We start from the raw sequence: 24252 nt of genomic DNA, 5'->3' as shown, positions 1-24252 counted from the left end.
TACTACTGGCATTGGGCTGTTCAAATTCTGAGATGGTAAATTGAGAAATTGGATTTAATAATCTACAATCTTAAAGCCGCTCCCTGCCCTTACTCAACCTCTGGCCCACTCTCACCACATTGGCACATCTCAGGAGTGAGCAATCTGATCCTGGACTCCTACATCATTGTGCCACAGTAGTCTGGGCCTCTGAAGCAGCACTGGGTTGCAATGGCTCCTATTCTCTGATCTACTGTCAGTTGAGGTAGAGTGGGACATCACTTCGTGGAAGTGAAAATCCTACAGCCGATCTCTAGGGTTCCTGATAAGTGCAGAATCAAGTGGGTTTTCTCGTTTGGGCAGAGTCCCACTTTTCACCCTCCACCACATTTAGAAGGAAAAGTGTAACGTTCTGCCGTTTATTACAGTCTCCACAAATAGTACTTCTTGACATGTAGATTGTTTCTAGTATATTCTGTTTTTATTGATTTCTGGTATTTTGTTTTTATAATAACCGGCACATACACATTGCACAGACTTTTGATTCAAAATCCGTAGGCCATTTGAGAGCTCAAAGTAAGACATTTGTAACAAGAATCTGGAAGGAAAAATGATGGTGTCAGGTGAAATAACCATCAGGTTAACCTTTTATCCTACAAAGCCTGACCTGTCTTTTGCACCTGTGGGGACATGAATGAGACGGCCATGAAAGCATCGCTAGCTTGGACCAACATTTATTGCCAATCCCTAGTTGCCCTGATGACAGTTAAGAGCCAACTGCATTGCCCTGGTCCTGGAGCCACTTGTCGGCCAGCCTGGGTAAAAATGCCAGTTTCCCTCCCGAAAGAACAGTGAACCAGATAAGTTTTTCTGACAATCAACAATGGATTTTTTCTATTGAATTCACGTTTCACTACCTTCTCTGGCAGGATTCCAACCCAGGCCCCAGGACATTCCCTGAGTCTCTGGATTGACAGTCCAGTGATGATACCACTAGGCCATTGGCCCTGTGCGCCCCCCCCCCTCCGAAAAAAAAGAGATTAATCTTTTCCTTTCTCTTTCATTGTTTGTTCACTTGGATGCATCCCGAACTGTCCTGGGGGAATTAAATGTTTACTCTATCTTGTGGGGATAGGGCCTCATGTAGGTCAGACCAGGTGATAGGTCTGGAATGAGCTAATTAGATTCTAAATTCATTGTCATCAAGTTTTTTTTAAAATCACATTTCTTGATGCCGTTCCACAGAAGACAGATTACTAAATCCAGTTTCTCAATTTACCACATCAGAATTTGGACAGCCATTGCCATGAGTATGATATTGCTGAAATACGTCATCCAGTTGTTAAACCCTTTTTGTGCCTCCTCATTTCTCTTTCTAACTCTGCTGGCCAGATATTTTCTTGTAATTTGCATTGCACAACATTTGAGCTGCACCCTATGATCAAGGTGATGAGGTCAGCTCTCTCTAACAGGTTATTACTCAGCGCTCTGTTCTGAAAAGAGCTGTTCAAAGCACACCCACTTCTTTGCTGTGTTATTTCATGGGTTGTGTGTGTCACTGGCAAAACCAGAATTTATTTCCCATTCTTAATTGGCCATGAATTGAGTGGTGTGATTTGCTTTCAGAGGGCAGTTAGAAGTTTGTGGTCCTGGGGTTGTGTGTAATGTCATGGTAAGACCAGTGCATTAGTGTAGATGGTTTGCAAAAATCATCATCAAGCCCCATCTGACGTAAGTTTTTGACTTCAGGATATTTTTTTCGATGACTATGACTATGATTATGTTATCACTTGTAATGTAAGAGATTGGGCATAGATGACATAGTATTGAAGAATCCAGCTGGCATTTATTAGTACAGCTTACTATTTACACTCAAATACTCCATTCTTCATGTCCATAGTTCTGGGGTAGTATTAAGCTAATAACTTGTACACGGCAACATGCTTCTTGTAGCATGCCATGATTCAAGTAATCCAAGTAAAGTTTGACCTGTAGGCCTTATGCTGTGGTATAATGATGCCATGAGCGTGTCTCTTGAAAGCATATTGACATACTGTTCTTCTTAAAGGTATGTTGAAATGGAAACATGAGACGTAACACAACATCATCTAAAATAACTCCCTTCCAAAAGGATAGGACTCACTTTCTTGGGCACACTGTAATATCAGCTCCAGTTTCTGGAATGAGGCATTATATACCAGCATTAACAAGTCAAAAAGAAACCAGTGGTCCGTGGATGATGATTTTACAAGTGTGCTGTTCAATTAGTTTGATTAACCTGCAGTTTGGCGATTACTGAGATAAGGATTGGAGTGAGTCAGTTTTCTAGGTCGAGACTTTGATTATATGATTATTTTGAACCTCAGTAAATCAAGCAGCCACCTCTTGTCCAGTGCTATGATTTTAGAAACCATGTTAACAATGTGCGATAAGAACATCTTACCCACTGTAAGGTCCTTTCATTTTAAAAAAAAGTTAATTGCTGCACCACTATTTAACATTCACCATTCAACTCGGGTGTTAAACTGAGGCCCCATTTCCATTCCCAGGCAGATCTAAAGGATCACATGATGGCATTTTAAAGAGGAGCATGGAACATAGAACATAGAAAGAGAAGTTTCTCTTGTGTCTTCGCCAATATTTGCCCCTTAATAAAACTACCAGATTATCTGACCATGATTACATGCTCTCTATAGAAGTTAACTAATGTAAGTTGATTGCTGTGTTTCCAGAAGTGACTATATTTCAATACTACTTCATTACATATGCCCCAACACATTTTACAGGCAATTGTGAAAGCATCACACAAATCTATACTTTGCAAATTCGAGACCACATTCCAAACATCCAGAGTTGATAATTTAATATTACCATAATCTATTCCGGTTTAAATATAAAAAACATATAAAGTAACATACTCTCTGATGAAGGGTCTAGGCCCGAAACATCAGCTTTTGTGCTCCTGGGATGCTGCTTGGCCTGCTGTGTTCATCCAGCTTCACACTTTGTTATCTTGGATTCGCCAGCATCTGCAGTTCCCATTACCTCTAAACATACTTTAGAGTTGTTTTTGAGATGACAAGGTGTACAGGTGGATGAACACAGCAAGCCAAGCAGCAGTATAGGAGCAGGAGAGCTGACGTTTCGGGCCTAGACCCTTCTTCAGGAATGCGGGAGGGGAAGACTGTTCTAAAATAAATAGGGAGAGAGGGGGAGGCAGAAAGAAGATGGATAGAGGCGACGATAAGCGGAGAGGAGACAGACAGGTCAGAGAGGCGGGGATGGAGCCAGTAAAGGTCAGTGTAGGTAGGGAGGCGATAGGCCAGTCCAGGGAGGATGGTCAAGTCAAGGGGGCAGGATGAGGTTAGTAGGTAGGAGATGGGGTGGGGCTTGGGGTGGGAGGAGGGGGATAGGTGGGAGGAAGGATAGGCGAGGGAGGCAGGGATGAGCTGGGCTGGTTTTGAGGTGCTGTAGGGGGAGGGGAGATTTTGATATCTCCTTCCCAAAATCCACAAACCTGACTGCCCTGGTCGACCCATAGTCTCCATCTGCTCCTGCCCCACTGAACTCATCTCCACCTATCTCCATTTTCTCCCCCCGGTCCAGGAACTCCCTACCTACGTCCGTAACACCACCCATGCCCTCCACCTCCTCCAAAAGCTCCAGTTCCCCAGTGTCCAAAACCTCATCTTTACCATGGACGTCCAGTCCCTATACACCTGCATTCCTCATACAGATGGCCTAAACGCCCTCCACTTTTTCCTATCCCACAGACCCGACCAGTCCCCCTCCACTGACACCCTTACCCGCTTAGCCGAACTCGTCCTCACCCTCAACAACTACTCTCTTTTAATTCCTCCCACTTCCTACAGACAAAGGAGGTGACCATGGGAACCCGCATGGGCCCAAGCTATGCCTGCCTCTTTGTAGGTTATGTGGAACAGTCCTCCTTTCGCACCTACACTGGCCCAAAAGCCACCTCTTCCTCCATTACATTGACTATATCGGCGCCGCCTCGTGCTCCCACGAGGAGCTCAAACAGTTCATCCACTTCACCAACACCTTCCACCCCAACCTTAAGTTCAGCTGGACCATCTCTACTACCTCTCTCTCCTTCCTGGACCCCTCTGTCTCCATCTCCAGCAACCACCTCGAAACCGATGTCCATTTCAAGCCCACCACCTCCCACCCACCTTCCTGCAAAAATTCCATCCCCTATTCCCAATTCCTTCACCTCTTCCGCATCTGTTGCTAGGATGAGGCTTTCCACTCCGGTGCATTTGAGATGCCCTCGTTTTTTTCAAGGACTGCAACCCCCCTCCATGCTCTTGACTGTGTCTTCTGCATTTCCCACAAATATTCCCTCACTTCCCACAACTACTCTCACAACCCATCCCTGCAATAAAAACTAAAACAGAACCCCCTCATCCTCACGAACCACCCCACTAACCTCTGGATCCAACACACCATCCTCCAACACTTCCACCATCTGCAATCTGATCCCACCACCAAAGACCCTTTTCCCTCCCCGCCCTAATCTGCCTTCCAGAGGGACCACTGTCTCCAAGACTCCCTTGTCCGCTCCACTCTTCCCTTCAGCCCCACCAAACCCGGCACTTTACCCAGCAACCACAGGAAGTGCTACACCTCCCTCACGCCCATCCCAGGCCCCACGAAGACTTTTCACGTCAAACACGTGTTCAGCTGCACATCTGCTAATGTGATATCTGCAGTTCCTGTTGTGGTCTCCTCTACATCAGGGAAACCAAGCGGAGGCTTGGGGACTGCTTTGCAGAATGCCTACGCTCGGTTTGCAGCAAACAACTGCACCTCCCAGTCGTGAAACATTTCACCTCCCCCTCCCATTCCTCAGAGGACATCTCCATCCTGGGCCTCCTGCAGTGTGACAATGATGCTACCCGAAGGTTGCAGGAAGCTGCACCCCCATTTCCTACCTACTAACCTCATCCCGCCCCCTTGACCTGTCCGTCCTCCCTACCTCCCCACCTACCCTCACCTTTATTGGCTCCAACCCCACCTCTTTGATCGGTCTGTCGCCTCTCCACCTATCGTCTCCTTTATCCATCTTCTATCCACATTACCCCTCTCCTTATTTATTCCAGAAACCCTCCTCCTCCCCCATTTCTGAAGAAGGGTCTAGGCCCGAAATGTCAGCTGTCCTGCTCCTCTGATGCTGCGTGGCCTGCTGTGCTCATCCAACTCTACATCTTGTTATCCCAGATTCTCCAGTATCTGCAATTCCAACTATCTCTTAGAGTTGTTTCTGTTTCGTTGACACCCTTTAAAATTCTGTTCAACCCTAGTAAATGGATAATTGTGCACTTGTTCAATCCCAATTAACTTTTTCTGATCTTAAAAAAGTCCCAACTTCATTGTGATAATTGAAGGTGTTCAACCCTGGTATCGTCATTGAAAATCTGATTTTTACTCTTTTCAAGTCCTTGATGTTCTCCTTATAGTCAATATAAAGTACTGAACACAGTACTCTCCCTGAAACCTCTCAAATTTAACAAGGTGCAGCAAATTACTGCTGTATGGTGGGTTCTGCACTGAAAATAAGAAAATGGTGGAAATCACAGCAGGTCAGGCAGCATCCGTGCAGATTTAATGTTTTATAGTTCAGCTGACTCGTCAGAGCTGATTTATCAAGGTTTAACAGCTACTTTGCCTTTGTGTTCCATTGGCTCTGTTTATAAAGAATCTATTTTGTGTTCTAACAGTGATTTGGGGTTGTCCTTCCACCTTTAAAACTAGGATGGTAATCTCAATTAGACATCTCTTATGTTTACATTATCCATTTTGATTGTTGTTTAAAGACTTGGATCATGTTTTTCTCTGTTAAATGTCAGAAGTTTCACCTTGTGACTGAGACTTTCCCTTTTTGGTCTGTTTTGGGGATGTGGGCATCTTTAGGAGTGAGGCATTCCCCACCAGTAAGAGAGCCTGCTCGATCAAGTGCTAATCATGCACTTCAGCACTTATTCTGTTGGCTTCTCAGTCAGTCATTTCTGGGCACAGTAAGATCGTGCTCATCTGAAACCAGTGGTTTTGACTGAGTGACAGAGTGTACTTCACCAGTACTAGCTGCGCGGTGATGGTGAAGGCCCAAGGACACTGGAATGGTAAATGGCTTTTTTTTTGGAGTGAAGAATCGCAGATTAGGATCAATGTGGGTTTGGAATCTAGGGCCATTAAACGTCCATTCCCCTGTCCCCATCTGTGCTTCAGATTATCTGCTTTTTCAGTCAAACTGAGCCCCATTTCCAGCAGGAAGGTCAACCTGTTTTTATAGTTGGGAATCCTGGCCCTTGTTGCCCATCAGGAATACAGTGAATTGGGCTGGATGGTTGGATCAGGATGTTTTGTGGATTGTTAATTGATGAGTCAACAGCTGGCATTAGATTAGGATAGTTGACCATAGTTGACCCAGAATTTACTTGCTGAGGTGGTGGCAAGGGAATCGGTATTTTGCTGGCTTGATTACTCTTCCCACAACAGTACCTACTACTCAAGGGAAGGGAATATTCCTGAACTGCAAGTCAGGAAGTTGTAGGATCACTTCAGAGATTAGGGCACTTTGTGCAGTTTGAATCCAAATGAAATTCTTAGTGCACAGTTATCTATTTTAATAATGTCACGTGTTCTGACTAGTCAACAGCCAGAGGACTGAATAAAAACAAAAGCAGATTCTGGAAATCAAACAAAAACAGAAATTGCTGATAAAGCTCAGCAGGTCTGGCAGCATCTGTTGAGAGAAATCAGTTAATGTTTCAGTCCAGTGACCCTTCCTCAGAACTGCAAGAAGACTGATCTGTATGAGAAAAGTCCTGCAAGCCATATTTAGGCCCAGAAGTCTTCCCATTACAACATTTGGCTGTTTCCCAAATTGACCTGGCCCCAAACTCCTTTCTTCACAGCATCACAGAATTGTTTCACCACAGGAGGAGGCCATTTAGTCCATCAAGTTTGCAACCACTCTGTTGCCTAGTGCCAATCTTTTACTTTTTCCCAATTCCTTGCTCACCATTTCTGTATGTGCAGTCATCTAATTCCCTCTTGAATGCCTCAACTTCATGTAGCTATGGCCAATCAGAACTTAAAATATGCTGAAATCTCCTCTCGCAACCCTGAACCTGTACCATTGTCCTTTATTTCACTTGCGTTTCTGGAAACATTATTTTGGTTTTACTTCCTCTGTCCCATTAAGTGCTTGGAAAATCCCCTTAGACGCTTTGGGGTTGGCTTATAGGAAAGAAGAGGTAAATCCCCTCTTCAAACTGGAGTCGAACCATCTGTGAGCAATGCTGCCTGAGAGATACAGGAATGCCACAGTGAGAACCACATGATAATCAGGTCTGTCAGGTTATGTGTTTCAGGTGCTTAGATAAGTCTGGACATGTTTTCATTACTTTCCAGGAGGGTGTTGCAAATCATGATGGGGTGTTCTGTCTTGCACAACATTATGTAGTAGAAAGGACTACAGATAGAGATGACCTTGGCATTCAGCCTGCATATTGTTATAAAGACCACAAGAGAGAGGTACAGAAGTAGTCTATTCATCGAGTCTGCTTTGCTGCTCAATGAGATCATGGCTGATTTGGTAGTCCTCAACTCTAGTTATCCACCTTTTCTGCATACCCCTTGAATGTCTGACCGATTTAAAAATTGGCCGCAGCCTTGAATGTACTTGATGATGCAGCTTCAACAACGCTCTATGGTTAACAAAAAAAATAGTAACTCTTAAATTATGTGGTTTCTTTGGGAAGAAAAGTGAACTTAATGATGCAATATTATGCAACACTTTCATGTGGATACCTTTCGTGAATTGGATTGGCTTAAACTTACACTTTCAACACTTGTTGTCTCACATGCAAAAAATACAGCAGACCATTTTGATCTTTGCCCTGACAATTGGAGTGTTTTTGTTTTGTTACCTTGCCAACAATTGTGCCACCTGTGCAGGGACATGTTTTACCATCGGAAAATTATGTAGCATGTCCGATACTGATTGTGGAGAGGGAAGAGGGACCATGGTAGAATGGGGAGGAGCAACTGATGAGAAGTAGGAGTATTTTGAGTTAAGTTCCACTTCCCTCTTCCTTTTTCAGTGTCATCCTTCTGGAAAGCATCTGAGTGAAGAAAAGATCAGTGATGTCTTATAAGGCCTTGGGTAGGGCAACTTGATCCTATTTAAAGTAAGGATATATTTGCCACAGCTGTGGTCTTGGCCAGTATCAACTTATTTGACAGTCAAGTATGAACCTCCATGGATTTGTCCACTGTTTGCAAGGCAAGCAATCTTTAATCTGTAATCCCATACTTTCAGTTGAAATCCACTCAGTCCATTATTTGCGTGCGTGCGTGCGTGCGTGTGTGTGTGTGTGTGTGTGTGTGTAGTACATCTGTTCCCATCTTGCAAAATTTCTGTATATCAACAATTGTCCTCCTTCACGATGACTTTGGAATTCAGCTCCTTTGTCCAACAAGAGCAATGTGGATATTTTCTAATCAAACTGTTCAACTTGGTCTCCTGGCCCAGAAGTAGGGACATTACCACTGTGCTACATGAGCCTTCCAAAGTTACATCTAGATTCTCTGCAGCTGTCCCTGCTACCAGTTTCTGTTGATGCTCATTTCTAAATTGTTAGGCACGAGCTGAAAATACAAAACTCTAAGTGGTTGTGCTGAAGTGGGAATATTTGCACTGATGCATGTGTGTACGTTCTCTGACACGGCATTCTGAGAACGAAAGAGGTCTCTGAGGAATGATCCGTGTGCATCTCTGGTGACTCTTGTCCTGCGTATGAAGTCCTGGGAAAACAAAAGCTATGAATTAGCCGTGACAAAGCAACACTCTTGGAAAAACACAGTCTTCTCATACTTTAGTCATGATGAAATAAAGTCAACATGTGTATTTGATATTTATTTACTGTACACCAATGAATTTTCTGTCTCTCAATTTCCAACTGAGGGCGACATAGATATGCTATTTATTTCCATTGCATTTCCTGTTTAGCTGTACAATGTGTTGCAGGGCAATCTCTCATTCACTCTCTTTTTTGTTTCTGATCTTGTCTGTAAGGGGCAAATATTAATCACTGGGTGGGTGAATTTCAGTTATTAACTCTGGATACAGTGCATTGGCTAAGAGTGACGATCGTATGCAACACGTAGGGTATGGATTGAGTGAGTGGGAGTTGTTCATGGTTACATGTGAAAGGAAGGAGAATAAGTGAAGGCTGGGTGCTGCTGAAACTGAACCAAATGTGAGAAGTGATGAGATGGGAGTAAGCTTGGCAAGACAGCATTAATGTGGAAGGGTTTGCATCATGTGCTGTAGGTGAATCAAGAAATATATTTATTCTCCTGACCCACTTACATGATTAACTATTTCTTGCATTACATTTAAGGCCAGCTAAGCAAAATGGTTGTGCTGCTCACCTTCTCAGACACTTGCAGTTATGTAAATTGGTGACAACAGCAAATATTAATCCTGCCCCTATTGGGGAAAAATGTGTCCCTCCTATTTTTTTGTCAGCATCCAGCAAGATTTTAAGGGAAGCACCATGGAATCTTGTGCCGATCATGTGTTTGTAAATATATCTTGGACAGCTCCTGGCTCCTCAAAATTTCATATCTGCATTGCCCCCATCAAATATATATTAGAAAAACTGAGATACCCAAGTGTGGAGCTGGATGAACACAGCAGGCCAAGCAGCATCTCACGAGCACGAAAGCTGACGTTTTGGGCCTAGACCCTTCATCAGAGAGAAACTGATCTGACTTTACTTCTAAACATTGCAATCGTCACACCCAATTCAAAACCTTCCTTACATTAATATCAGGTTTATGGTTCAATAGCTTTTAACCATTGGAGTTTTCATCACCTCATATGTCCATCTAATTGAAAGAAATCAATTGCTGCCGTGAATGCTTCACAATTGAATATAGTTAATGCTGGGATAGACTCATTATTGGTTCATCAGGAAATCTAGTGAAAAATGGAATTGGAGTTGAAACCAAGCAGACGGCACGGTCTTTTCATTCTCCCCTTTCTATACTTTGATAATTACACTACTCTGATTAGTTAACAATTCCATAATTGTTGAACCATGCAACTCCCAGGATGGTAGTTGGGGAATTAAATTGACCTTTTGTGTTTTTAGGCTGGATTTTATTCATCCAGTCATTTCTTCTTCTTATCTGTCAGAATCCATAACATGAATCTCTTGACAAGGTCTGTAAAAACATCCAGAGCATTTAAAATAATTTGAATTGAAAACGTTCAGTGCAGTGACAAGACCGCACCCATTTTATAAGCCAAAAGCAAAGTATTTAGCTTGGGAGGTGCAAATGTGAGTGATTTGGACCCCACCCAAGATCCAAACAAGAGCTAAACCTGTTCATTCACTTAGCTGAGAAGATAATGAACAAGCCACATACAACGTGGACTTATATTGTTAAACTAATTGAGGTGTGATTGTAAAACTGCCACCATGGTCAGATAGCTGCAGTTCAGAGGAGAGCAGAAAAGCCAACCATGGATATTATGAGGCATATGGTACTACAGTTATGTTGCTGTCCTAATAATTCAGACAGAGACCAAGCTATGCAGGTTCACAATTCCGCCTCAGCAATTTGAAAACTTGAGTTAAAACTTAAACTTAGCACCAGAAAAAGTGACCATCAGATTCTATCTTAAAAAACCCTCTCTGATGAAAGGTCGAGGCCCGAAACGTCAGCTTTTGTGCTCCTGAGATGCTGCTGGGCCTGCTGTGTTCATCCAGCCTCGCATTTCATTATCTTAGCATTGTTACCAGTCTGTCTTACGTGTAAGGTCAATAGGAACAAATCTGAGCACAAACTGGAATCCTGAGGAGGCTGTGGACTCGACTTAATTTTTGTGTTTTCTTCACAGAAGGATCCTCACTATCTGCAACAATGGCTTGAAGCCTTTGTCACTTCTTTTGAACGAGTTATTGATGTCAGCACTTATGAGCCACTGCAGCGAAGGTGAGTTCAACAAGTAAAATATCTTCATACCCATTTAATTTTCTGCTCAGTAACCTCTTGCAGTCCTTTTTGTTAAAACTATGATGTTTTTCATTCCTCAGTGTTATGCAATAGTCATCAGGGGTGATGGTCACTTCACTGCACCTTAAGAAAAGACTCTCTAAGTCATAGCTTTTATTTAGGCAGGTTGGTCTCTGATATCATCAGTGTGTTGTCAGGATATATTGGGATGTTAATTGGATTCAACAGAGCAGTAACAAGGAGACTAATGCATAACATAGAACATGGAACATTACAGCACAGTACAGGCCCTTCGGCCCTCGATGTTGTGCCGACCTGTCATACCGATCTCAAGCCCTTCTAACCTACACTATTCCATGTACGTCAATATCATTGTCCAATGACGACTTAAATGTACCTAAAGTTGGCGAATCTACTACCGTTGCAGGCAAAGCGTTCCATTCCCTTACTACTCTCTGAGTAAAGAAACTACCTCTGACATCTGTCCTATATCTTTCACCCCTCAATTTAAAGCTGTGCCCCCTCATGCTCGCCGTCACCATCCTAGGAAAAAGGCTCTCCCTATCCACCCTATCTAACCCTCTGAATATTTTATATGTTTCAATTAAGTCACCTCTCAACCACCTTCTCTCTAATGAAAACAGCCTCAAGTCCCTCAGCCTTTCCTCATAAGACCTTCCCTCCATACCAGGCAACATCCTAGTAAATCTCATCTGCACCCTTTCCAAAGCTTCCACATCCTTCTTATAATGCGGTGACCAGAACTGTACACAATACTCCAAGTGCGGCCGACCAGAGTTTTGTACGGCTTCACCATAACCTCTTGGTTCCGGAACTCGATCCCTCTATTAATAAAAGCTAAAACACTATCTGCCTTCTTAACAGCCCTGTCAACCTGGGTGGCAACTTTCAAGGATCTGTGTACATGGACACCGAGATCTCTCTGCTCATCTACACTGCTAAGAATCTTACCATTAGCCCAGTACTTTGCCTTCTGGTTACTCCTACCAAAGTGCATCACCTCACACTTGTCTGCATTAAACTCCATTTGCCACCTCTCAGCCCAGCTCTGCAGCTTATCTATGTCTCTCTGTAACCTACAGCATTCTTCGTCACTATCCACAACTCCACAGACCTTAGTGTCGTCTGCAAATTTACTAACCCTTCCTTCTATGCCCTCATCCAGGTCATTTATAAAAATGCAGCGGTGGAAAAATACACAGCAAATAGACAGACGATGTTAGAGTTATGTTACTTAGAAGTGAAATTGAGAAACAATTCTTACACACAAACGGCAGTGGAAATCTGGAATTTTCAAAAAGCTATGGAAGCTGGACCAATTGAGCGTTTTTAGACCTGGACAGATTTTTGCCTTATGAAGATGGCCAATGACAAATGGAGGTAAAGGGCAGGACTGAATTGTATACTCAAGTCTCTGAATTGGTGCTTGAATTCATAAGCTTCTATCTTGGAGATGAGTATGCTTTCAAGATACTATTGCCCCAGAAGGAACAAGAGAGAAATGTTTAGAAGGAGTCTAAGTTACATTGATAAAATGGAGAAGTCAGATGGAACAGAAAGAGAAATTACTGCTGCAGAGAGTGTGAATGTTCTGGACCTCTGTTACAGAGGTGAACAAAGCAATCTATTGACCTTTCCCCAATTAACTCAGAGGGGTGAGCCTGAGTTGACTTCAGCTTGCTGTGTGTCACAGTGTAACGACACAGCAGCATACCAGGCTTGTTGTTGTATCAAATTGTAATGTTGAGCCTTCGTTCACCTTTCACTTATTACCTGGTTCAGTAGCTCTCTTAAACTCACCACCTTCCTGTCAGCTGTCATATGATATTAAAGGTAAGTGAACCGACTTAATAAATATTTGACCCAATATGTTTGAGAGTTGATTGTTTTTCATTATAATTTTCATGGTAATTTTGCAATTTTCATTCAATTCTGTTACTCACCTTTTAAAAAAAAACTGAGCTTTTTATTTACATGTAGCACTTTGTTTAACCTCAGGCTGTCCCAGAGTGCTTTACAACCAATGAAATGCTTTAGAGCATCATCATGTTGTCATTGTAAGTAAAGCAGCAATCAATTTGCGCACAGCAAGCTCTAATAAACGGTAATAAGAACCAAAAGAACTGTGGATGTTGTAAATCAGCAACAAAAACACAAGTTGCTGGAAATGCTCAGCAGGCCTGGCAACGTCTGAAGAAAAAATAATCAGTTAACATTTCGGGTCCAGTGACCCTTCCTCAGAACCCTTCTGTGGGTCACCGGACCCAAAATGCTAACTGATTTGTTTTTTTCTTCACACATGCTGCCAGACCTGCTGAGCATTTCCAGCAACTTGTGTTTTTGTTGCTGATTTACAACATCCACAGTTCTTTTGGTTCTTATTACCGTTTATTTGAGCTTGCTGCTCCACACGTATGAAGTGGGGTAGAGACAAATTGTTTTTGATTCTTGCTAGGTCAAGAGCTGATCTGATTTAACATTTTGTTGCTATGGTTTCAATCACTCTTTTTTTTGTTCCAGACCTGAAGAGATGGCCGCAGAGATTCCATTGTTGCCGGGCAATGTGCTTCAAGTTCTGAGCCAGCAACTGAGTGAATGTGTACACAGATTATCCACTGAGGAGGCTGAGCTAGGCCTTGGGCAAGCGCAGCTCCTGATAAAATTTCTCATTATTATCTGCAGGTGCAAATATTTGCGTTATTCCCTTTCTTTCTTGTTTTGTTTTCATATTTTATGTTTAATTTGCTTCTTACATGTAGGATTGGGAGTAGGAGCAAGTTTTGCCAGGACTAGAAGCAGTGACAGTGAAGCTCTGAGCAAGTTACCTGTAAGGATAATAGATAATAATGGTAGGGAATCTTAACTTGCCAAACACGGAATAGGGCTGCTGTAGTGTTAAGCACTTGGATGGAGAGAGATTTAAGTGTGTTCAAGAACTTTTTCTTATTCAGTACATGGATGTACCCACTGGAGAAGGAGCAGAACTAGACCTTCTCTTGGGAAATAAGGCAGGGCACATGATAAGAGTTGTAAGTGGGGGAGCCCATTTGGGGCCCCTGATCATAATCAGTTTTAAAATAGTCATGGAATAGGATAGACCTGATTTAAAAGTTGATCTCAGAAGGAATCAAGGGCTATGGGGAGAGTGCAGGGAAGTGGTGTTGAAATGCCCATCAGCCATGATTTAAATGGCGGAGTGGACTTGGTGGGCCGAATGGCCTTCCTTCCAGTCCTGTGTCTTATGGTCTTAAAAGTTAAAGTTCTGAGTTGGAATGAGGCCCATTGTGACAGTATTAGGCAAGAACATTCAAAAGTTGATTGGGGGATGAATATTCACAGGGAACGGGGCGGTTGGAAAGTGGGAAGCCTTCAAAAATGAGATAGTGAGAGTTCAGAGATGGTATGTTTCTGTTAGGATGAAGGGCAAGGTAGGTGTTGGGAATGCTTGATGATGAGAGAAATTGAGGCTGTGGTCACGAAAAAGAAGGAAGCACATGTCAGGTATAGAGAGCTGGGGTTGAGTGAATCCCTTGAGGTGTATAAAGGCAATATGAGTTTACATTAGGGAAATCAGGAGTGCGAAAAAGGGACATGAGATAGCTTTGGTAAATTGGGTTAAGGAGAATCCAAAAAGATTCTCCACCTACATGCAGGACAAAAGAGTAACTTGGGAGAAAATAGGACCCCTTAAAGATAACCAAGGCTGCTGATGTGTGGAACTGCAGGAGAGGGATGAGATACCAAACAAGTATTTCACATCAGTTTTTACTGTAGAGAAAGGTATGGAAGCTAGCGAATCTGGAGAAATAAACAGCATCTTTAAAAGTGCCCATATTACAGAGGAGGAGATGCTGGACATCTTAAAATGCATAAAATTGAATATGTCCCCAGGTCGTGATCAAGTGTACCCCAGAACTTCGTAGGAAGCTAGGGAAGTGATTGCTGCGCCCCTTGCTGAGGTATTTTTACCATCAATAGCCTTGGGTGACTGGAGGTGGGCTGATGTGTTATCATTTAAGAAAGACGGTAAGGAAAAGCCTGAGAATTGTAAACTGGTGAGCTTACCCTTAGTGCTGGGTTAGTTATTGGGGGCAAGTCTAAGAGACAGGATATACATGTATTTGGAAAGGCTAGGACTGATGAGGGGCAGTCAACATAGCTTTATGCATGGGATATCGTGTCTCACTAATTTGATTAAGTTTTTAAATGAAGTGACAAAGTGGATTGATGAAGACAGAGCGGTAGACGTTGCCTATATGGACTTCAATACCACATGGTAGACTGGTTAGCAAGGTTGGATCACATGGAATACAGGAAGAGCTAGCCATCTGAATTCTAAGTTGGCTTGTAAGTGAGAGCCAAGGGTTGGTGGTGGAGGGTTGCTTTTCAGACTGGGGTCTGTGACCAGTGGTGTACTGCAAGGATCGATGCTGGTCCACTGCTTTCTGTCATTTTACATAACTGATTTGGATGTGAATACAGGAGGTACGGTTATTAAGTTTGCAGGTGATTCCAAAATTCAAGGTACAGTTGACAGTGAAGAACGTTATCTCAGAGTACCATGGGATCTTGATCAGATGGGCCAAATGTAAGGTGTTGCATTTTGGTAAGGCAAATTAGAATAGGACTTAGATACTTAGTGATAAAGTCCTGGCAAGTGTAGCTAAACAGAGACCTTAGGGTGCAGGTATGCAGTTTCTAGAAAGTGGAATCACAGTTAGACAGGGTAATGAACAAGGTATGCATACCTTTATTGGTCAGTGCATTGAATATAGGAGTTGGGATATCATTTATGCAGAGTGTTGGTTAGGCCACTTTTGGAATACTGTGTTGAATTTGGGTTTCCCTGCTGTAGGAAAGATGTTGTGAAACTTGAAAGGGTTTACAAGGAAGTTGCCAGGGTTGAAGGACTTGCGCTGTGGAGAAAGGCAGAATAGAAGGGGGCTGTTTTCCCTGGAGTGTTGGAGGCTAAGGGGTGACTTTATAGAGCTTTATGAAATCCTAAGGAGCATGGATAGGTTGAATAGCCAATGTCTTTTCCTGTCTTTGGGGAGTCCAAAACTAGATGGCATTAGGTTTGAAGTGAGAGGGGAAAGATTTAAAAGCAACCTAAGGGGCAATATTTTCATGCCAAGGGTGGTGCATATATGGAATGAGGAAACGGTAGAGGCAGGTGCAGTTACAACATTTTAAAAGGCATCTGGATGCATACATGAATAGGAAGGGTTGAGAGGGATGTGGGCCAAATGCTGGCAGATGGGTCTAGATTAGTTTAGGATATCTGGTCGGCATGAACAAGTTGGAAGAGATGTACACAGCATGGAAACAGATCCACTACTCTGACTCTAAAATCTTGATGGAAAGAATTGAAGGGCAAGTTATGCGGTATTTGCTGTAATTGCCCAAAGGAAGTCAAGTCTGCTATCTTGGCCTTGGTTTGTTGAAGAGTCTGTGAAATTAGAACATGAGGGAATAGAACCGTGAATTCTCCCTATGAGTCAGTAACTTCTTGTCATTTAAAGAGGTCCACTGTATGGTCAGCTAAATCTCCCAAGTAATGGTAAAAGAACAGGTTAAATAGATTTTCCATGACAATGGTTAGAAAATAGATGCTGGCTATATGATGACGTATCGTCTTCCAGATTCTCGCAGGTGTAGTGATTGTAATGAGGTCCGCCAGTTGAACATTGTAAAATATGGGTTCCCTGATTGGCTCTGTTAATCTGGTCCAATTAGGGAGCTGTCAGAATGGCTGTCAGGGAAACTGACAATCTGGATGAGGCAGTCCTGTATGTAAGGACTGTTCATGTGCTAATAAAGGGAGATTTGGTGATGGGATACCAGCCTCTCTGGAGTTAATTCAGCAGCAGTCCTGCAGATGTTGGTATGAGGGGTTTAAAAAAAAGCATCAGCACGTAGGTATGGTAGACATTAGCATTCTGACGTTGGGCTTATGTCACAGATCTGAACTATTACAATGATAAAGGATACTTGATCTTTGCACAAATGATAGAAGAAGCTGAAGGATAAGAAATGGGGATTGGTCGCATTGCATGTGCATGTATTTCATGAGTTCAACCATTCCTATAAATCAGCATCCACTCCACATCCATGTTTTTTGGTGAGCTAAATGTGTGAAGCAATGTGTACAGATTATACCTTGTAAGGCTTGAATTTTGTGGAGTCCTGAGAAGTATGGTACCCTTGTGGTTGTGGTCCCATGGCACTTTGGGGGAGATGGTCAGGTGTCCTTTGGGGTCTATTGGAACTGTTAAAAAATAAAGATCAAGGTGCAACTGCCAATGGAGCTGTCAAAAACAACTGTCAAAAGCAGCCGTCATCCTGGCAAGCCAGTTAGGACTCTTGCCTTTTCAGTATTTAAAAAAGAATACTGGCATGTTAAAAGAAAATCAATACAGATAACTTCATCTGTTTTTTGGTTAAATCTGAGGAGTTAACATACTGATGCACAACAAACCTTTTGTTTTCAGACGGGTGCTTGCCATTTAATATTTTAATTTTCACTTAAAGCTGCTTATAGACTCGTTGAAATGGGATTGTGAATTTGAGTCCTTATTTATAAGGATTTAAACATGGTCATATGTGGTCAGTGTTTATTTTATCAATGAGGGTTTTATTTAAAGTAAGCTGTTCAGGAAGCATTTCAACATGGGTCCTGAGGACTGGCAGTGGTGGAGACTGAGTGAATTGCCATTGTATATGTAATAGCATAGGGAAGTGGATAGAAGCTGAAGGTTTGGTAGGAGTTAGAACTATGTTGGCTCAGGCAGTATGAAGGGGAATGGAGAATGGTACAGGAACACAGAAGGGTGTAGGAGCTATACAGGGACATGGGAGTGGTTGCAGTACCACAGATTGGCCATGGGGATTGTGTGCGGAGTTGTGGGTTGAGAACTTGTCTTTGTGTGTGGTTTTGAAAAAAAAAATCTTCGACATTGCGCATATCTGCTGGTAGGCCTTCTGCCCGGAACTCCTCTGCATCTGGCAGCCTCTGCATTGTTGCTAGAATCATTTGACTTACCTGCTGGAAGCTCGGGCCCTGAAAATGGAACCGAATGTTCCAGGACACTTTCTCCCAGATCAGGTGAGTGGAGCTGGGCAATGTCCCGACATTGCAAAAGCAGAATTTGGTGTTTAGAAGTGTAGGAGGATCAAATACCTAGTCAGTGCTAAATGTGACAAGAAATTTTTTTCTCCTCCTTGTTTTCCCTAATCGTCCTCTTGGGGCATTTTAAAATAAAAAGTTCAAGGGATGTGGCCTTACTTCACTCGGCTTACATTTATTGCCCATCCCTAATTGCCCTTGAGAAGGTGGTCGTGGGCTGTCTTCTTAAATTTCTGTAGTTAATTTGGTGTAGGGACACTCTCACAATGTGATTACGGATAGATTTTGAGTGCTTGACCCAGTAACAGTGAAGGAAAGGAGATATCTTTCCAGTTCGGGATGATGAGTGGCTTGAGTGGGAACCTTGCAGTTCATGATGTTCCAGTGCACTTGCTGTCTTTGGAAGTGGACATCGTGGTTTGGAAGTTGCTGTTTAAGGAGTCACATTGAATTTCTGCAGTGCATCTTCTGAATGGTATATGCTGTTAGTACTGCGCGATGGTGGAGAGAGTGAATATTCCAGGATGTGGGGACAGTGAAATTGACACTTGGATAACGTCAAGGTTCTTGAGTGTCATTGGACCTGCACTCATTCAGGCAAGTGGGGAGTATTCCGTTACCTTCCTGATTTATGCCTTGTAGATAGTAGCCAGGCTTTGGGGAAACATAAAAACCAGGAGTAGACCTTTTGGCCCTTCAAGCCTGCCTGGCATTAAGTGTAATCATGACTGATCATCTTATCTCTAAGTCATATTCCTGCTTTCTGTCCATATTGCTTGATGTCTTTAAAATCTAAAAATTTATCTATCATTTTTAAAATATTTTCAGTGACTTAGCCTTCACGGTCTTTTTGTGGTTGAAAATTTCACAAATTCCCTTTTAGTGAATAAAATGTTTTCTCATCTCCGTCCTATTTGATACCCCATAAACTGAGATTGTGACCCCCTGTTCTTCTCTGCCCAGGCAGAACAAATAGTAGTGTTGCTGCCAAGACACTCTCTTGTTGATAAGTATTGAAGATTATTGTGTGCAATTTTGATCTCTTCAGTTGAGAGGATATATTTGCCACAAAGGAAATGCAGTGAAGGTTTACTAGATTCAGACCAGGGATGGTAAGACTGTCATTTGAGAAGTGAGATGTTTAATTGGGCTGTAATCACTAGAATTTACAAGGATGAGAAGAGACCTGATTTCAACGTACAAAGTTGTAGCAGACTGACTGATGAGATGGAGAGAGGATGGTTTCTTGTTTGGGGAATCCAGAGTGGGTCACAGGTCTCAGGATATGGGGTGGACATTTAGGACTAAAATGAGGAAGCATTTCTTCACAGAAAGGGTAGTGAATCTGTGGAATTCTTCACCACAGAAGGCTATAGAGGCCAAGACACTAAGTATATTCAAGAAAGAGAGATCAATTTTAGGTTAAAGACACTAAGGATATGGAGAGAAGATAGAGGCTTTGCCATGATCATATTGAATGGCGGAGCAGGAATGAAGAGCTGAATGACTTACAACCACCCTAGTTTTTAGATTGCGATGTTTCTATAACTCTGGGCGTATCTCAGGGGAGATCACCGAAGGTGGCAGGACAGGAAGAGCAGTTAGTAAAACATAGTGTACAAAAGCAAGGTGGGGGGAGAAAAAGGGGGAGAAAAAAAAATTCTCGTCACATTTAGCACTGACTTGGCGTTTGATCCTTCTACACTTCTAACACCAAGTTCTATGTTTCTGTAATGATTGACTCCCACGCATCCGTTTACCCAGATGTAAATCATCTGAAGCCCTAACTGAGATTGCATTCTGTAATTCTTTCATTTCTGACCCCCACACCAGAAATGTACGGTAATAATGTCAATCTTCTCTACACAGAAATTTAGAAAATATTGAAGCAAAAGTCACTCCAACCTTTCACCCGGTTATAAACCTGTTGACTGTGTGTACTGCTGAGGTGAGTCTTTTGTGTAATTTAATTTGAATAATATTTTAATCTCATGTAGTATATTTTACTTCCTTGTGAATGTACAATTATCTTTTCAAAAAAGATATGATAAAGAAAGGCTTGTGGCTTTGGTGATTTTTGGTGTTGAATTTTTTTTAAAGATGGAACTGATTAGAAAAAAGGTACAGGAATGCAAACATAGCACATTTGGATGGTTTTAGAAATCTTTGATAAGGCACCGTATAGTACTTGTGGACATATGGTCTGGGATAAGTAGCAAAACGAATAGCAAGTCATTACTGAAATGGGGAAGAGTTGTAGGGTTAGGAATTTATAGTACTTACACATATTGACAAAAGATATGAAGTAGAGTTCACAAAGGTTAGTGGAGTGACTGTTGCTGATCACCAGACCAAAGAATGATTTAGACTTTGGATCTCTCCTTATCACAGAGTTGTGACAGCGCACAAAGAAGCTATTCAGCCCATCTCGCCTTCACTGGCTGTTCAAACAAGTGTCACTACTGAGTGCCAATCTCCTGCTTTTTTCCCATAACTTTACACGCTGTTACAGTCCAAAAAATCATTCAAAGCTCTTTTGAATGCCTAAGTTGAACCTGCCTCACCATATTTCCAGGCAGTGCATTCCATAGCCAAACCACTTGCTGTGTTTTAAATAAAATTCCTATATAATCCTTGATTCTTTGGCAGATTACTTTTGTCTATGCGCTCTTGTTCTCCTTTTTACACGTGGGAACAACCTCTCCTATCTACTGTATCCAGCCTGGTTATGATTTTGAAAACCTTTATCAAATCTCCTGTCAACCGCCTTCTCTTCAAGTACAACAGTACATCCCCATAGCTCAAGTTTCTCATGCCTGGAACCATTCCACATTCTCTTGTATTCACATCTTTCCTATAATGTGCCACCCTCAACTATAAACAGTACTCCAGCTAAGGTCTACCAAGTGTTGTACAAGTTCAACATTGTCACCTTGGTTTTGTACAGTATGCTTTACTAACTGCCCTTCCTCTCCTGCCGCCTTCAGTGATCCTTCCAGAGATAAACCCCTCAGCTTTGTGCCCTCCATTTTATACTCACTTTGAATGCAGTGAACCTCATCTCTTACCTGTTCACCTACTCCTCCAACTTGTCAATGACCTTTCAGAGTTTTGCAGTGTCATAGAAAATCTACAGCACAGAGGAAAAAGCCCTTCAGCCCATTGTTTTTGACCAGTGCTGACACAACCTTGTGACTATTCAAATATGCCTTGGCATTATAAGTGTACATCCTAAATACTTAAATGTCATGAGGGTTTCTGCCTCTACCACCCTTAGAGGCTGAGTGTTCCAGACTTCCATCACCTGGTCTTTGACCTCTCTGTAAAGGGAAAAAGTTTCTTCATGTTTAATCTTCTTGCCTTCTTCCCACGTAATTTTATACATCTTGGCCACGTCCCTACCAATCTGCTGTAAGGAAAGCTATCCCAGTTTGACCAAACTCACTTCAAACTGAAACTCTCCAGCCAGCCACCTGAGCCACTGTGCTGCCACAGGAGAAACACAGATTAACGACGCTGTAAAAATCCAAACAAAGAACTGAAATTAATTTCTAAATTTTAAAGCAGGAAGTTATTTTAAGCTTGTGTAGAACTTTCCTTGTAACACTATGAAGTACTAAAAACAAAGCTGGTCTCCACAGTTAGTGTTAGAAGAGGAACTGGAAAAGGGTGCAAGCAAGATTTACTGTTATGATACCTGAACTATTATTGTATCTGAAACCCTCCCCTTCACACCATTTTTGTGGCCACATTGTCATCTAATATACCCTACTGTTTCTACTCTAACTAGTCTGTGGCATTGGTAGGCATCCTGAGATCACTTCCAGAAGAGATCCTACTTTTAAAAATGCTTTTTAGCTCACTATATTCGGTTTTAACCTATATGTCATTCGTACCAATGCTTACCACAACCACTGACAGTTTGCCCACGTACATTAGAATGCCCTGTAGCTGCTCCAAGACATCATTCACCCTAAAACTGGGAGGCGGTATATCATGCTGGAGTTTCGTTTGTGGACAAAGGAATGTCTATTTATACCCATTAGAATTGATTTGTCTATTTCTATAATCTCTCACTCCTCTTCATCTCCCATGCAACAGAGCCAAGAAATTTGGCTGTTGCTATTTGGCTCTGAGGAGCCATTCTCCCAAACTGTATTGAAGGCAGTATATTAGTCGTGCAAGGGAGTGGCCACGGGGGATTCCTACACTGCTGCTGAGTCCACTGCCCCTGCCTGGTGGTCATCTGTTCCCTCCCTGCCTCTGGAGTATTAGCCTGCAGAGTATTAGCAATTTACAATATTCCCACAAACATTATAGATGCAAACTCAGCTCCAAAACCTGAGCTTCCAGGAGTGGCTGCTAGAGACACTTCCTGCATGTGTTCTGGTCCTAGATGTTGGAACTGTGCCCGACTTCCCACTTAGAACAGGAGGAGGACACCATGGTCTTGAACTCTCCTTCCATGAGCTACCCCTTTAATTTGAAACCTTTGATTGCCCTTAAAATCAGTTAACTTTAATTACTGTAGAGCCCTTCTTCTCTGAACCTCTACATCGCCTTTTGAATCCAAAGTAAAGACCTTTCAAACTATAATCGATTTAAAAAATACAATAAATACTCACCTGATCTTGATCACCTAATCAGCTACTACTTGTCATCATGCATCACTTTTTGACACTATTCCCAGACTGCTTCCCGACAAGACTACAGCTGGTCATTCTTCTCCAGCTGCTTCCCTGCAATGTTGCTGCAGGATAATCTTCCCAGACACTTTTTTAATTGCAAAAATATACTTTGTTCATTTAAAAAAAAAAGCCATTATCTACGTTCACAAATGTTGAAGCAATTCTGTGCAGCCTTTGCATGTCAAGAAAATGAAACACTGGAATTTGACATTCCCTGCAGTTGCAAAGAACAAAGACATTTCTTACTCACACAGGACACTATTTGCATACATTAAGGCAATGTGAGGGTTTGATAATTGAACAGACCTTTGTAAAGCTTTGGCAGAAAGACCTTAAGCTGCAGCCTTTCCGCACTGCGTCTTGATGACACCTGCCACAAGCTTCAATGCGTCCCTTTAATGTAGCCCTGGACCTTTGGAATGTTTCAGTCTAGAATATTTGGTCAAAGTCAACTCTTTGCATTGGAAGAGCAATAATTTTCGGGCAGACCAAAGAGCATCTTTCACCGAATTGATGGTCTTCCAGATGCAAACTATGTTTGTCTCAGTGTGTGTCTCAAGGAACAGTCCGTAGAGCTGAAGAGAATCCTGCGTCATGGACCTGCTTGCGACAAACCCACTGTATCTCTCTCCAGGCCTTCTTTGCAAAGAACTTTTACTACATTGCTTCGCCTGAGATGCTGATTGTGGCTCAGTCTTTCCATTTTGCTTTACCTGCGATGCTGACTGTGGGACAGTTGGTTGGACAGCTGATTTGCAATGCAGAGTGAAGCCAATAATGTAAGTTCAATTCCTACACTGGCTAAGGTTACCATTCTCAATATCCTCCATCACCTGAGGCGTGGTGACCCTCAGGTGAAATCACCACCAGTCATTTCCCTCTAACATGAGAGCAACCCTTTAGTCTAGTAGGACTGTGGCAAATTTACCTTTTTATCTTATTTGTAGCTCCATTCCAAATGTTTCAAGGAGGAGGGAAAAAAATTTAAACTGAGGTATATTGCTCTGTTACTTCACTTTAATTTGTATTTATTTCTAGTTAAAGAAGGGAGCACAGGAGAAGGTTTTATTGGAGAACTTGAAGGTCGAACAATTAACCATGTATGCACTGCACCTGTGTGAATGCCTCTTTGATCCATATCAAATCTGGAGGCGGCACTTAGGAGGGTAAGTATACACAACCTGTGTTCAGGTCTATTTTTTAACAGATGCCCCCTGCTAACTGTTGACTACATGAGCTCGAGGACCAATTATCCTCATGGTCTGTTTGCTGATCTTCCCATTTCCAGTATTCCCCAAACCTGAGCTAATTAAACCCCATCCAAATCTCCAGTGCACCTATTTCTGTGCACCCTTGACCTCGTTCAGCTTCCCGTGTCCTCGT

The 24252-nt window shown here is 42.4% G+C and overlaps 1 protein-coding gene across 5 annotated transcripts in view; it reads left to right on the top strand.

Moving 5' to 3' along the window:
• nbeal2 (neurobeachin-like 2) overlaps positions 1-24252 on the top strand; it is a 218230-nt gene that overhangs the window by 61072 nt on the left and 132906 nt on the right. For 4 of the 5 annotated variants that reach the window (XM_048528978.2, XM_048528976.2, XM_059646160.1 and 1 more), the window contains exons 2-5: positions 10919-11013; positions 13576-13737; positions 20051-20129; positions 23908-24035. In XM_048528978.2, the coding sequence (XP_048384935.1) occupies positions 10919-11013; positions 13576-13737; positions 20051-20129; positions 23908-24035 (464 nt within the window). Of the gene's footprint in view, positions 1-10918; positions 11014-13575; positions 13738-20050; positions 20130-23591; positions 23649-23907; positions 24036-24252 lie in introns of those variants that run through there. The other variant, XM_059646161.1, reaches the window with a different exon arrangement.

This window comes from Stegostoma tigrinum, chromosome 5 (assembly GCF_030684315.1).
Source record: "Stegostoma tigrinum isolate sSteTig4 chromosome 5, sSteTig4.hap1, whole genome shotgun sequence".
Lineage (NCBI taxonomy): Eukaryota > Metazoa > Chordata > Chondrichthyes > Orectolobiformes > Stegostomatidae > Stegostoma > Stegostoma tigrinum.
The sequence above is the reverse complement of the archived record's forward strand: the minus strand, read 5'-3'. Positions and strand labels throughout refer to the sequence as shown.